This window comes from Syngnathoides biaculeatus, chromosome 4, assembly GCF_019802595.1.
Source record: "Syngnathoides biaculeatus isolate LvHL_M chromosome 4, ASM1980259v1, whole genome shotgun sequence".
Classification (NCBI taxonomy): domain Eukaryota; kingdom Metazoa; phylum Chordata; class Actinopteri; order Syngnathiformes; family Syngnathidae; genus Syngnathoides; species Syngnathoides biaculeatus.
The window spans coordinates 2,357,021-2,371,934 of NC_084643.1; the positions used below are offsets into that span (position 1 = coordinate 2,357,021).

At 43.9% G+C, this 14,914-nt stretch overlaps 1 protein-coding gene across 4 annotated transcripts; it reads right to left on the bottom strand.

The window, feature by feature from the left end:
• Positions 1-1,748: 1,748 nt before the first annotated feature.
• Positions 1,749-14,636, bottom strand: syn1 (synapsin I). 4 transcript variants are annotated; one of them, XR_009794679.1, is made up of 15 exons: positions 14,097-14,464; positions 13,530-13,874; positions 11,683-11,743; positions 11,213-11,304; positions 10,324-10,480; positions 9,692-9,781; positions 9,050-9,112; positions 8,820-8,962; positions 8,658-8,732; positions 8,480-8,582; positions 8,242-8,382; positions 7,592-7,661; positions 5,788-6,198; positions 2,663-3,133; positions 1,749-2,582 (listed from the first exon to the last, which is right to left on the bottom strand). XR_009794679.1 is itself a non-coding variant. In XM_061817646.1 (15 exons), the coding sequence occupies exons 3-14, from the start codon at positions 13,859-13,861 to the stop codon at positions 5,789-5,791; spliced, it is 1,737 nt and encodes a 578-aa protein (XP_061673630.1). In that variant the 5' UTR covers positions 13,862-13,874; positions 14,097-14,329; positions 14,498-14,636; the 3' UTR covers positions 1,749-3,133; position 5,788. The 4 variants fall into 4 exon arrangements, 3 of the variants coding, with proteins under 3 accessions (XP_061673630.1, XP_061673631.1, XP_061673629.1); XM_061817646.1 differs by adding an exon at positions 14,498-14,636 and having other exon boundaries at positions 1,749-3,133; positions 14,097-14,329; XM_061817647.1 differs by having other exon boundaries at positions 1,749-3,133; positions 13,530-13,969; positions 14,097-14,467.
• Between the last annotated feature and the right edge of the window lie 278 nt (positions 14,637-14,914).

The window sequence follows — 14,914 nt, forward strand, 5'->3', positions numbered from 1 at the left end:
GAGACGATAGTCTGGATTTGAAACCCCGACCACAGAACCGGGGGGGGCGGACGTGCTTACCGCTGCCGCACTGTGCCCACTGATCTAAAAAAAAAAAAAAAAAAGACAGGGTGGCTCATTAGCCACCAAAACTGAAGTCACCATCCGCCATCGTCATACTCCCAAAACAACCATGCCAATCTGTGCAGCGACAGCGTTAATCGCCAGTCTCCCTTGCTGGTAAGTTAGAAAGATTTACTTTGACAGTGTTAAAGTTTGTTTGTAAAGGTTATTTTTTTTTAACTTTCTGATGATCTTAATTCACTTGAACAAAGTTTTGTTTATGGTTGTTGTTGTTCACCGTTCATTCTCTGCTTCATCTTTATAGGTGGACGGTTTTTCGCGAAAAAGCAATGAAAATGTTTTCCCAAACTTCATCACTGGATGAGCAAGAAAACAGATTTTCTGTGAGATTTTTGATGAATTTCATAATAGAGAACTCTGCAAATTTAATTTTTCAAATGCGAGGAAACAAGTTTCAATTTTCTGTCTGAAATCAGACCTCGCAGAGACAACAAATGAACAATGCGTTTAGCATGTATTTTTCCATTGTGAGTCCTTATTTTCAAAAATATATCTAACTGATTGACTTAAAATTTAATGATTTTATTAAAAAAAAGTATTAGTTTTTTTTGCTATGTTATGATGATCGTGCTTCACAGCGTATTTTGGGGAAAGTTGACATGTCAAGGAAATCGGGCCCTAGATGGTGTCATATGCAAGGTGTCTTGGTAGTCACGGTGTTGTCTTTCCTTTGCATTTTGCCTTTTTTTGGTTTAGCAAGTCGAATTAAAAATCCTTCATGTTACCAGAACTGAAAAAATGTCAAGATCACACGACCAGTTTTAATACTACATGCCAAACTTTGAGGAAAAACCCCGCCATAATCCAACCTGTAAACCGTGTCTTCCACACGTTTTGGGAATACAAAGATGGCGGCCAACTGGCTTCAACCAATCGACATCCAGTCTTTTTTATTTTATTTTTTAAGATCAGTGGCTGTGGCACACACATGCCCAATTAACTTTACAACATTGCTTTTCTTACTCAATATTTAAGGGCTTAAACCTCTGTATTTGTCAGTTTAACAAATCAAGTTTTGTCATAAACTCTGATGACTAAAGATTAGTGTATAGTATCTCGAATAAAGCAAGCAGGCTTTTTTTTCAAGTGAATGGATTGACAAATCTGTTACATTCCTGCTTCTTTAAACTATTAATAAAGTGGTTTTCACACTATAGTATGCGCCACTTTGTCATTTTTTACACATCTGGGTAATGAGCAAATCTAAGCAGAAAGTAAATTTTAAAATAAAAAATGCTGTAATGCTCAGTTCTATGAATTATGTTTGTACAGGTAGTGTATTAACTTTTTCTCGTCAGTTGAAGGATAGGGAACTAAAAATGCAGGCTTGCGCCACCTTGTGGTCATATGCCTACAAGTACAATTAAAGCGCGAGTTGTGTAGTAAGAGTCATGTAGTAATAAAATACAAATAAAGTTAGATGAAAGATGTATACACAGAAGGAAGCCAAAAAAAAAAAAAAAAAAAGCGAATTTCCAATTGTTTACTAACCGTCCAAAGGTTGTGTGGGTCAATGGAACAGTTTTGAATAAAAAGTCTAATTTAGTTATTAAACTGTAATGGCTGTTATACTGTACATTAGAGTCAAATCTCTTGCTTTTGTCTATTATCGACTTTATTGGGCATGTGCATATTTCAATCACATTCATTTGCACATCATATAATACAAACATTGCATATAACATCAATTTACATATACTTTTATAATCCACCATGATTTACATAATCTCTTCATTTTTTATGAGCCAGCACGTTGGCATTAGATTTTTTTCCCCATTTACATTATTATTATTATTTTGTGGCAGGCATCGAGCGACAATCATTTCCACTTTCCACTCAAATGACCAAGGATTTTATCTATCCACAATGATTTAAAATAAAAATAAAAAGGAGAAATAAATCAAATTAGTTACATTCACAGACAAATATAACCACAGTCAATGAAATCTGATCCAAAAAAATAAAATCATTGCTGTGTCAACAGATTTGGGCATTTTATAAAACAATACATGACAGTTACATTTACCTGTCATACTAAAAACACCTCACGTATTGTCCTAAAAAAAAAATAATTCTAACGATATTCTGGCATGCACACGGGAGGCTCACAGCAAAGTTCCGACTAGTTGAATCACAAGCCAACGCATAAACTCACAAGCACCATATTGCCTCTTGAAATAATAATTTATAAAAATTTGGACTCATTCAGACACTGCAACTGCACAGTATTCATTCAAGAATTCCTTTCAAAAGTGAGGTCGCCACAAGCACGGATAGCAGCAGAAGCATAAAGGCGACAACCCCCGCACAACACAATTATGTATTTCATGTGAGCAGTTACAGGACATTCTCAGGTTGGTGCACCAGACGGCGCACGAGCACGAGGGGTCACTTCTGCCAGACGACGACACACGAGGACAGCGTGAGGAATCTACTAGGGGACCAGGACTCATTTATGTCTAAAAAGCGCGATACAGTATTGCCATAATACATACATATTCAAGCGGGAATCATTCCCCCCTGGAAGACATTTTCATACCTGGAAAATGAACGAGTTTCTTGTTCCCTTACAGCCAAGATGAACATTTGGACTTCTGACTGAAGACGGCAAGGAATCACAACATTTTCACCACACATGCTTAAACTACTTCAAAATTGGACCTTACGCCAGACAAGCCCACATTAGGAAAGTGTTTTTATTTTACAGATGAACCATATGATATGAAACAGTCCTTGGCTTGTTTTTTTGTTTTTTTTTTTTTGTGGTGGGGGTCGGGGAATCCTCTGCTCACACAGAGGCAACCATTACTGAGTCTTAAGTGCATAATATTCATTTCTTAACCACATATTCCTATATTACATTTCTTTGAAATTGAGCAGATGGGTTTAAATCCGTAGCATATATGAATATTTTGCTAAATGCCTCTGCCGACATTTTTTTTTGTGCGTTGTTGTTTTTCCGAGCCGAAGCCAAGTTGTTGCTTCAAGTGGCCCGGCAGCTGACTAAAACCTGAAAATATAAACTTTGTACATCAGTTTGTTGTCACTGATTTCAAGTATAATTCTGCAGTAAACTCTGTTTGCAAATGCATTAAATAATAAAATAAACCTAAAAATAAAAAAATACACCTCGAACTCATTTGAATGCATGCTTGTCCCTCATCGTCAGTAAACAATTAAATTAAACGAGAATGGAAGTCGCGGAGAAATGCACATTCCGAACAGCATTTGCTGCAAGTAAAAATAAAACAAATACATTTTTAAAAAGACTCAAGGCCAACTGGGCTACTCTCATTTGATAAATCTGAAGTATATGACAGCACATTTGCAGGACAAGAAAATGCAACTCTTGACGTGCTGCATAAACATCAGCAAAAGCGCGCAAGGACGAGCGCAACAGAGAGACGCTTTCATTCTGTTGTTTGGTTTATCACAATAAGTGTGAACTTTAGAGGCGCTATGCAAATTAGTGGAAGCCCTATTTTGCTGCCATTCTTATTTGCGTGTGCGCTCATGCATATGCAGACTGCGTACGCGCGCGCGCGTGTGTGTGTGTGTGTGTGTGTGTGTGTGTGTGCGTGTGTGTGCGTGTGTGTGGTGTGTGTGTGTGTGTGCGTGTGTGTGTGCGTGTGTGTAATGAATTAAAGTGTGCCCTGACGAGAAATATTTCAGACTTGTGTGCCAAAATTGAAAGTAGTCTGTACATTTTGAAAGATGTGGTCTTCAAGGCAGTAACTATAATGTTAATATTTCAATATCGTGCTTATTTCATACGGATGTGCACAGCGTCTTGCTAGAAGGGAGAAGAAGGAATCGGTTCTTCTCTTTGCCGGTGTGACAGTGTGAGCGCTCCTGGTGCTGAAAAGCCTCCTTGCGATGAATGCACATGCGCATATAATTTTGTAAACTTCCAGGCCAGTCTGAAACATCCCCCATCCATGCTTCTTCAACATGGGCCATTCGACAACTTGTCGCCGAGTGTCCATGTTCGCTCTTGACGTCTCAGAAAGACCAAGACAGCAAACGTTAGCGTTAGCGTTAGTTATGACGTATGTTAGCTCCCTCTATGTAGAAGAAGGGTGTCACGAACCAACAGTGCACGGGCAGACCTAAATGCAGGACTCCAAGATGAGGACATGATATTCTGTGGGTTTTATTATAAACGAAAGTTGTGCACGACAACACAGTCCGAGAAGGCAGGATCCAAAACACAAGGAACAATGTCCGATAACTATGAGTCAACTAAAGAGCAGAAGCCAAAGCGTGACTGGGCTATAATGGTGCAGTGGTGGAGTAACGGTGGATGCGGGAAAGCATACTCAATGAACTGGCAAAAACCAGTGACAAAACTCCAACTTAAATACATTGTCTAATCACAGTGCCTCATGTGACACAGCTATGACCGGCGACCCCTCTTGGCCGTGGTCCAGCCTTGCTCATGACAAAGGGGAACTATGAGACAGGGGGATTTCCCAGTAACCGTCTGCTACGTACCCAGAGTTCCCCTGTTAGTAACGCATGGCATTCATCACAGGGAGACTTTTCAGCACGGGGCAGCGCACAGACCTCACACCGGGGCAAGTTTCTTTCAGTGGGAGTGGACGATAATGATGATAATGATGATGATGACGGTGGTGTCTCAGTTTGAGAAGAGACTGACAAAAGAATTGCGTAGACCACGTGCGGCTTCGGCCTTCATTTCATCGTGGCTAAGGCTGGCTCGTGCCATTGTGGTTTTCTGGAATGTTGAAGTTTTTTTGTCAGAGGCTGAGATCCGCCATAAACAGATGAGATGGCAGTAGAGGAGAAGGAAAAGAGGCTTTTAACGACATGCGGCAATCCCGTGAAGTGAAAAGACTAAACCGGGGGGAGAAAAGAGGAGAACGACAAGATGAGCTGACGTCGGACGAGAGGGGTGGACACACCCTGGACTGGTCTCGGAGCCAATCGCGGGGCCAGACAAAACAGCAGGGAGGACAAGTTACTAACACACACGTTTTGGACGTGGGAGGAAGTACCCAGAAAAAAATCCACAGAATCGCAGGGGAGCACCTACAAACACTGCACAGAACCAGGATTCAACCCCCCAACTTCAGAACTACGAGATCAGTCCAGTCATCCACTGTTCTGCCCTCAACAATTTTAAAGGACAAAAAAAATAGTTTCAGACTGTTAAAAAAAAAAAAAAAAAATTTATTTGAGTTATCATTTGTTTGGTTGTTTGGTTGTTTCTTTTTGTAGCACCAGAAAGCCAAAGAAACGAACGGAATGTCACTCAAATGCTACTACTTTTAAAATATTTGATCTATTTTGAGAAACTGAAAAAAAAAAAAAGCTACTTTATGTACAACCGGTAGTCACGTTCTGCAAGTATTTGTTTGACGTGAAATGTCACTTTTGAAAGTGTTCCAGAACAAGCGCTGATAAATCATGCACATTCCAGTGAGTCGTGACACGCTGAGGAGAAATATACGGCACATATACGATACGATATAGTCGTGCACATATCAATGCAAAAAGTGAGATGGGAGATGTAACGGTCACGTCATCACAAATGAGAGTGAAGTGTTGGAAAACGTTTGGTCATGTACAGTACGCGTGTTTTCGCCTGCCATAAATAAACAACTTTTAAATGTGATGATTGTCGAGGCTGCAACGACTTACTTCAGTTGTCCCGGGTGGCTTTCTGTGGGGGCTGCGGCTTTTGCTGCACCGGGGGGCGTCCCCCCGGACCTCCCTGGCCTTGGGCTGCCGGCCGCGGCTGCTGGGTGGCGGGCGCCCCGGCGCGGCCCTGCTGGCCGGCGCTTTTCTGCTGCCCCCCTTGCGACTGCTGTCTGGGGGGCTGTGCGGGTCTCTGTTGCTGAGGTTTCTGACCGGTGGCCCCAGTGGGAGGTCTTTGTTGCTGCTGGGTGATAGACTGTTGCCTCTGAGCTTGAGGGGAGCCTCCCTGGCTTCGCTGAGGAGAGCCCTGACCCGCAGGCACTTGGCTGACCTTGGCCTGGGGACAGGGATCGGCCGAAGCGGGGCTCGCTGCAGGCTGCGGGGCCTGCGCTGCAGCACCTTGCTGGGGGGCGCCTGGTGGGGATACATACATTTGACACTTTGATCATCTTTTACAGCGCAAAGCAAAACTTAGTCACTCACATTTGACACACGCCGCAAATCTGCACAGTCGTGCACAAAAAAAATCACAGGGGTAAAATTTGTTACGAGTAGAAAAAAATAGATATTGAAAAACGTTGCTTATTTTGTGTAGGCTTGACATTAATTTACGTGTTTATGTCATAAACGTTAACTAAACAAGCCTGCTCCTAAACAATAGGTCTTCACCCGGAAACAGGAAATGCAAGTGAACCGTACTGAGCATGTACGGAACTTATGCCAAATGCGCATGTTCAGAGCTTCTTCACGTACTGGAAGCACATTTACGTCGAAAGTCATCAACATAATGAGCCATGTCAAAAGAAATTCAGTTACACCAGGGGTGCTCAATGCGTCGATCGCGAGGCAGTTTTGGTTGATCGTGTGCCGGGGTGCCCCCCCCCAAAAAAAAGACGTTCAACTATCATCCACCTCGTCGCTTGATTCAGGAGTGCCCAAGATGTCGAGTGCACGCACATAAAGTCGCATTCCAGCGAGCCGCCCTCCTATTCACGGCAGTCGCAGCGATGCACCCGTGAACACCCCCCCCCCCCAAACTATAATAAGTATGAGATTGTGATTTACTTCCCAGCTAAAAATTTTCTACAGAAATCTATAGAATTTGTACAGAACAACTTGTTCTATAGAACTTTGGCTGTGATTTTCTGTAGAAATTCTACAGAAGAATAGAATTTCTATAGGACTTGGCCCTAAAGTTCTGTAGTTCTTTTTAGCAGGGTTTGACTTGATCTAACTTCTAACGGTCATTTTCCCCGTGGTACGCCTTATCTTGAAGTCAAAAAATTTTTCCCTCTACATGCTTGCGGAAGATATAGATCATCAACTGCTAGCTTTCATTAATGATTGACAATATCGATACCGCCGTAAATTACGCTAGATTATAACAACATATCACGATTGCCGACAGGAATGCTTGTTCCAATGTTTCGCTAGCTTGTTGCCACTAACGGCAATTATGTTGAACTAAACCTTCAGTATTCTCAAAACATCGCGGGTATAGATCGTTCGTGTTTATTCCTTGACAGGCCAGTGCATTTAATTTTTCTTCATATAAAGTTTATAGATGAAAACATTTTAAATACCGTTTTATATCATGTTCTCCTAAAAGCAATTGAAATTGGAAATGATCATTTCTGAGTTTGAAATTTTTGTTTTCTCTTTTAGTTATGTATTTATTTTATTTTTCATTTACAGTTATGTTATATTAATCCAGTAAGTTTTTTTAAGGTCTTGACATTCCATCCCTAATCACACCCGCAACTTTATCTCCGAGTGACTGAAACCTTCTTGATGCTTTCGTTCTTACCCTGAGGTGAGGGTCGCTGTTGAGACTGAGGAACTCTGGGTTGGGAGACAGGCTGAGGAGACACGGCTTTCTAATGTGCAAACACAAAAACAAAAACACATGAACAAACAAATATTATTCATGATTAAGATGAAGACATGAAATGTGACTACTACCTTTTCCCTTAAGTGACATCTTTCCTGCTGACCTGCTAAATAATTTCAGCACGACAGCAGCCAATCATCACCCGGCGCTCACATTTTCCACTGACGCTAAAAAAAAAAAAAAAAAATCTATTCCCGTACGGAAATGCTCCAGTGGAGCGAGACCTGGCTCCGAGCCCCGCGGGGCCAGTAGTGATTTGCACATCCGGAAAAAGTCTGGACGGCGTGAGTTTGAGGATCCTGGAGACGGATGTGCGAGCTTCATCAAACCACAACGCTTGAAGGAGCTTCCTCATTAAATATAAACACTCCGATTAACAATCAAGAGAGCAACCAAATGTGAACTGATGCTACATTGCTAAGACATAAAAAGTATTCATTTGCCTGTAAATGATTCCACATTTAACTTAATGTATTTATGTGTTATAAGTGTGCGTTGGATATTGTTCGTTTACTTGAATGACAGTATCCTCTCTTTGAAATATTACGCTTAGACGCTTTATGCACCTGCGTTGCCGCGATGCGGCCCGTCGAGGAGCTCGAAGCAGGCGGAATCGTCTGGTTCATTTTCAAAACCACCAGTTCTGCGATCTGAACCCGGTCCTCGTCCTGCTGGTCCCCGATCAGTGGCATGGAGCAGTCGTCTACCTAAAAACGAAGTCGGCGTACGGGCATTTTCGAGACCACCGTTTGCCTCGCGCGCCTCGCACGTCGTTGATCCGATCAGCCCGCCCTGGAGCAGTACCTCGATAATGTAGTCCATTCCGTCTTTACCGTGAAGAGCCTCCACAGCACAGATATCCAAACCTCCAAAGATGTTGGCGCACGTGTCCACCCACATCCTGTACCTGTGTAACATGTCAACTGTTCCGCTGAATAACACGTCGTATGAGCAGCAGTCTCTCGTAATGTCAAAATCTTACTTGTCTGACATGGCCACTTGCTCCAGCATCGATGAGCCGGTGTTGGTTTTCCAATTGCCGGAAATGGAGGTTCGCCTGTTGGTGATATCCGAACTCTCTGAGCATTTTTTTTTTTTTTTTGCTTTTTGTCGCGATGGTTGCTTAGCCGATGGATCCACTCACATGTAGGCCTTGTAATTGTCGCCAATCTTCTGGATGCGGACGTCGTACTTGGCATCGATAAATGGCTCAGATGTGGCGTAGGTTTTGGTCAGGGCAACGATACTGGCAATATCTTGAAAGTCATACTGATTGTCCACTTTCACCTATGAAAGCGAGCGTTCAAATGTGAAAATGTAAGTAATGTTCTTCGACTAGAAAACGAAAAAAAAAAATCACGAATGTAGTTTTACCTTCCCCATTCCTGAGTGGGCGTGGCCCATCTTTATCACGACAGGGAACCGAGAGGACGTGATCTAATAAAAGAATAAATGTAAATTAATTGGAACGCTCATGAAGCACCAAAGCAAAGCACGAAAAACTCATCTGGTGTTTCTGAGAGACTTTGGATTGTCCATCTATCCATTTTCATTGTTGCTTATCCTCACAAGGGTCGCGGAGAGTGTCGGAGCCTATCCCAGCAGTCAACGGGCACGAGGTGGGGTACACCCTTAATTGGTTGTCAGTCAATCGCAGGGCACATGGAGACAAACAGCCGCACTCCCAATCACACCTAGGGGCAATTTAGACTCTCGAATTAATGTTGCAGGTTTTTTGGAATGTGGGAGGAAACCGGAGTGCCCGGAGAAAACCCACGCAGGCACGGGGAGAACATGCGAACTCCACACAGGTGGGTCCGCGATCGAACAAGGAACCTCAGAACTGTGAGGGCAACGCTTTCCAGCCAATTGATCCAAAACTCCCGAGACAAGACACAGACCACAAGGGGTTGGTTCCAGGTGGTACACGAGATGGAATATTAACGAGGAGGTCCGTGCCCGCCTGTGCTCGTGGACGAGAGGAGGAGGACAAGATCAGCAGATGTCATAGCTTACCATTTCCTTGTGGTTTGGATAATAAACTTGTTCAATCAGTGGGAACTCCTCTGGGCCCAGCAGTTTGTGTAGCCTTGACATCTGTGCAAACTACGAAACACAAATCAAATCACATGTTGAGCAGTCACTCACATTTGAAAAACGTACAGGTGTGGCCAGTCATGCCCGCAGATATAAAGTTACTGGTGTGGTCCGCAAGTCATGCCCACAGATGTAATGTTGCGGGTCTGTGTTCTGTTTGTAATTATGAGTGTACCCCTTTAAGAGCGGAGGGGGGCGGTGTCAGGTAAATCAGGAAGTAGAAGTAGGCTGAGCAGCAGCTCGTTAGAGACCGTGTGCTTCTGCGCTAATTAATAAATAAATAAATCGATAAATAAAAGACGACAGGTTGTGGTTCACTGCGCTGAATCGGTTTTCATGTGCGCTGAGAGTGTGCGACAATTGCACAGTAGTGCAGCTTAGGGGTAACATAGGTCAAGACTACACAAAATAAGCGACGTTGTTCCATATCTATGTATTTGTACGCGTAACACCATTTTTAACGCACGTGATTTTTTTTTGCGCTCAACTGTGCAGATTTGCGAGTGCGATGGCGCTCGGTGCGTACGGTTTGAGAGTATCAAACAACCTACCACCCATGGTTTGTCACAGAAATTGTAGACGGAGTGTAAAGAGTTCACGCTTGGCAGTCCCGCATACTGCAGGCCGATCACTAAGTTCCGGTGGTCTCCATTCTTGTCCATGCTGAAGGCGTGCTGTCTGATCAGTACAAAGTCTGGTTTGAAGGATCTGGAATACAAAACGTGCAAAACTTTACAATGAACGCAAATCAAAAAACAGATACGTGGTGTGACAATTCACTTCTTAGGCAAAAAAAAGTCGATGCATCCCATCTGAGAAGTATCCCAGACAGTGGCAGCGTGCTTGGCAATTACAGGGGACTTAGACCAGACCCCAGAATCGGAATTCTTCATAATTTGGGGCAAAATGTATGCTATTATGCTGCACACAAATGGAATAAGTTGCCAACAGAGGTGAGGTCTGCCCCAAGTGTGAATGTTTTTACCCCGTTTGTAATGTTTTATCTCTTTGTTTTCAAATGCCTTTAATCATGTAAAGCACATTGAGCTACCTCATGTATGAAATGCGCTATACAAATACATTTGCTTTGCTTTACTTACAATTATTTTATAATGGGCTCAAGAAGGTCTTCCTTTTTCTCTTCCAACCTCAGTGTGCCGCACAACACACAGCAGAGTTCAGAAATGATTTCTTAGATTAGTTTGCTGCGGGAGAACTCGACAGGCCTGCCCTCAAACCCATTAAACCCATTCGCAATGCGCTCCAACAAACAGCCACACCCACTTTGACTGCACATCCAAACAGCCAAAAATGGAGTAAAATGTCTTCCCAGAAGAAAGGAAGCTGGGAAATTAAATATTTTCTTCCATTTTTAGTTCTTACAACATGTTGCGATATTAATTTACAAGACGCCAATCCAGAGGAAATAGTCACACTTACTTCGTCACCTTATGGCCGTTACGAATTGCGTCGACGCTGACTGTGTAGGTGCCTGACGAGTCGGCAACCAGGTTGATTTCCGAAAATTCGGCCTAAAAAGCACAGGACCAGGATTTATTCACAACAAGCAACCTCACAAACAACCGCAGGGGCTGGTGATGGTGATGATGACAAAGTGACAATTTTGCATCTGTCACACAGAATGAGGCACGCTCATAAAATGTCAGGAAGGCTCATCGTATTCGGGGCATGATGGAAAATATTGAAGTGGAGGAAAAAATGTAACGACTAAGAAGGTTTACAATAATATTTTGAATGTCCCCACACAATCGAGGTAAAAAATATTCATACAACACTATACTATAATCATAATACTTGACTTATTCTGAAAGCCTTAACATTTTCCCGAAAACGGCAAAGGTGAAAAAAAAAAGAGCAGCAATATGTCAATAATAATGCATCAAACTTACCTGCTCGACCTTGATATCATATTCACCACCGTGGACCTTTCTCCCTCTGAAAACTCTCGCCCTGCACGTGAAACGAGAAAAGACATCAAATTGTTATTCCTTAACCACGCAAATATGAATCTGATGTGCTTTGCTTATAGTGAAGGAAAATTTCTGGAAGTGCCAACAGAATGATACAAATTGGATTTTTGCGCAAAATGTCTGTGAAAATGTCAGCCCAGAAGCCTAAACCAGAAAACAAAGCACGAGCTCCACATAAGAAGGCTGGATGAGAGATTTGAACCCTGACCCTCAAAACTGTGAGGCAGACATGCTAACCACTTGTATTATTTCAATGATAATTTCTGGATTTGTTGGAGCATTATAAATTTGGAATTATGTTTTTACCAGTTGTATCGGTGTGTCCTGTGTTGCTCATTTTTAACTTTTTAAATGTCAAATGTAAAAATATAATAAATGACAGAAGTACACTTGTTTTCTTACAGTCTGGATATAAAAAAAGACAATTTATATTTATTATATGTAGATCAAGGTACCTCCATCCTTTAATGACATGGGAACATGTATGTTTTTGTTCATTGGGAAAAAAAAAAAAAATTCAGCTTCCACACAGGTGTCAAACTTGAGGCCTGGGGGCCAGAGGTTGGCCCACCACATCATTACTGATGTTACCCGCTGAAGCGAATCATGAAAATCTACTGCCTGTTTCTTGTTAAAATCTGTACAAAAATTGCAAATTGAGATATTGCAAATCATAATCGGCCAATAATTCATTCATCCATTTTCCAACCGCTTATCCTAACCAGGGTCGCGGGAGCACTGGAGCCGATCTCAGCTATTAACGGGCAGCCCAATAATATCGAGCTAAAAGTATCCATCTTAACACTCCACTAAATAACTTTTTAGTACATGCATGAATATTTTTGATCAGTAGAAAAAATAAAAATAAATTCTACGACAGTCACTGATGGTGTAGTGGTACACACGCCTGCCATTGGTGCAGGCAGCATGGGATCGATTCCTGCTCAATGATGGTGTGGATATCGGCCCTGCAACTGACTGGCGGCCTGTTTGGCGTCCCGAAGCTAGCTGGGATAGGCTCCAGCTTTCCCGCAACACTTGTGAGGATAAATGCCTTGGATAATGACATGATATGACACATTGAAAGGCGGCACAGTGGATCAGCTGGTAAAAGCGTTGGCTTCACAGTTCTGAGGTCATGGGTTCAATCCCGGACTCGCCTGTGTGGAGTTTATGTGTTTGTGGGTTTCCTCTGGGCACTCTGGTTTCCTCCCACATCCTACAAACATGCAACATTAATTGGAGACTCTAAATTGCCCGTAGGTGTGATTGTGAGTGCGGCAGTTTGTCTCCATGTGTCCTGCGATTGAGTTCAGGGTGTACTCCGCCTCCTGCCCATTGACAGCTGGGATAGGCTCCGGCACTCCCCGCCACCCTCGTGAGGATAAGTAGCGAAGAAAATAGATAGAATTCTACGACACAGGTGTCAAACTCCAACCCAATCAATGGATCCAGCCCACCGTATATTTTCTGTTGCAAAAGCAAAGGTGCTCTATATTTCATGTCTCTCGCTGAAATTGGCTCTAAAATTGCAAATCCTCTTCATGTTTACTAAAAAAATTCAAATCTTTTTATTATTATTTTTTTTTAAATACAGCCAAATGCACAATAGTTGAACAAATGATTTCAAAACCATCTATTTCTGGTGAGGGCTAAGAGGACCCGGCACCAGAACTCCATGTGGCCCTTGACAAAAATGTGTTTGACAGATTCTCCTGCAATTTGCTTCTCGTGTTTAATACGTTTCGTGGGGCTTGTGCTCTCACCAGTCTGTGTGCTGGTCGTCGAGCACCAGGAGGATCTTAGCACTGCTTGAGACGCCCGCCCGGTCTGCCGCCTCGGACAGGGTGGCGGCGGCGGCCGCCGTGGTCTGCTTGACGGCGTTGGAGATGGACGAGAAGAAGCCCGAGCCCCCGGCCGCGGACTGCTGCTGGCTTCCGGGCTGGCGCCTCTCCGGCGGCCCCGGGGACACTGCGGGACTCGGCTGCTGCTGCTGCTGCTGGGGCGGGGGCTCGGCGCGCTGCTGGTCCCCCATGTAGCCGTTGGGCAGGTTGGACATGAAATTGCTGTCGGAGAGTCGGCGACGAAGGTAGTTCATGATGATGGAGACTCTGGTACAAAAGACGACGAGAAAAAAAAAAAAGACGTGTTCGCCCACTGAGCGTCGCACAAGTTGTCGATCGGGTCCGATTGGATGACAAATTTCCTGCATACGGGAAAATACATGTATGGCCAATAAACCAAATGGATGCTATTTGGAGGCACCCCGGAGCTTGTCAGGAAAAATCAGGTCTGCATTTGCAGACTGAAGCCACTTGTACGGCGAAGCCTACCTGGGAGGGGACCCGAGAGATCCGCCCGAAAACGATGCTGATTGATGTCTATCAGGGTGAAGAAGGAGACGCCCGAGCTTACATGCGCGACAATGGACACGCGTGCCGTGTTATAAAAGCTCGTGCATCAATCAAAAGTGCTAATTGCTGCGTCACCGCCGTGGCCCCCCGCGTCCTTGGCGTCCGGTCGCAGCTTTCACGCGCGCGGCGGCCTCGGGAGGGGCTGAGGGAGCCTGAAAAACGAGATCTGCGTCAAGCGCCTGCAGATTCAGGCGACGCACTTCCGTTATTGCCTGGCTGGTTTCCGCTGAGTATTGCAAACACAAACCGGATCCTTTTCTGGAACAACGCCACGGCTTCCTGTGCGTGGGTTTCATTGATTGTGTGTGAAATAACCTCACCTTAAACTGCGTGATTGTTGTGGCGATGCCGATGACGTCACGGTAGTTGAGGGTGAATGTCAACTTGACGGCGCTGTCGGGCTCTGGTGCTGAAGAGAGGAGACGCAAAAAGGGGGCGTGGCTCGCGCTCAGACGTGATGCACGCCCCCTGTTGCCTTGACAAGATCGGCAAGAGAATTTGGATCACGTTGCTCTTCTGCTGCACCACCTCGAGGCCCACCAAGGCAACGGTGGCATTTCGACCCTCCACCCTGCCCTCAATTTACAGGAATAAGATTGTTGCTCCATAATACACCCTTGCAAGAGATTTAGCAAAATAAACCCAAAAAATCAGATGTTATATCCGTTGCACCGCATCACAGAGATGTTTCATCCATCCATTTTCTTTTCCGCTTATCCTCACAGGAGTGCGTGGAG

Excerpts from the sequence above, each read along its gene's own strand:
- syn1 (XM_061817646.1), bottom strand. The coding sequence starts at position 13,861 with ATGAACTACCTTCGTCGCCGACTCTCCGACAGCAATTTCATGTCCAAC. Across the intron at positions 10,481-11,212 it reads AACGGCCATAAGGTGACGAA|ATCCTTCAAACCAGACTTTG; the intron begins GTAAGTGTGACT and ends TTTGTATTCCAG. Across the intron at positions 6,199-7,591 it reads ACAGCGACCCTCACCTCAGG|GCGCCCCCCAGCAAGGTGCT; the intron begins GTAAGAACGAAA and ends TATCCCCACCAG.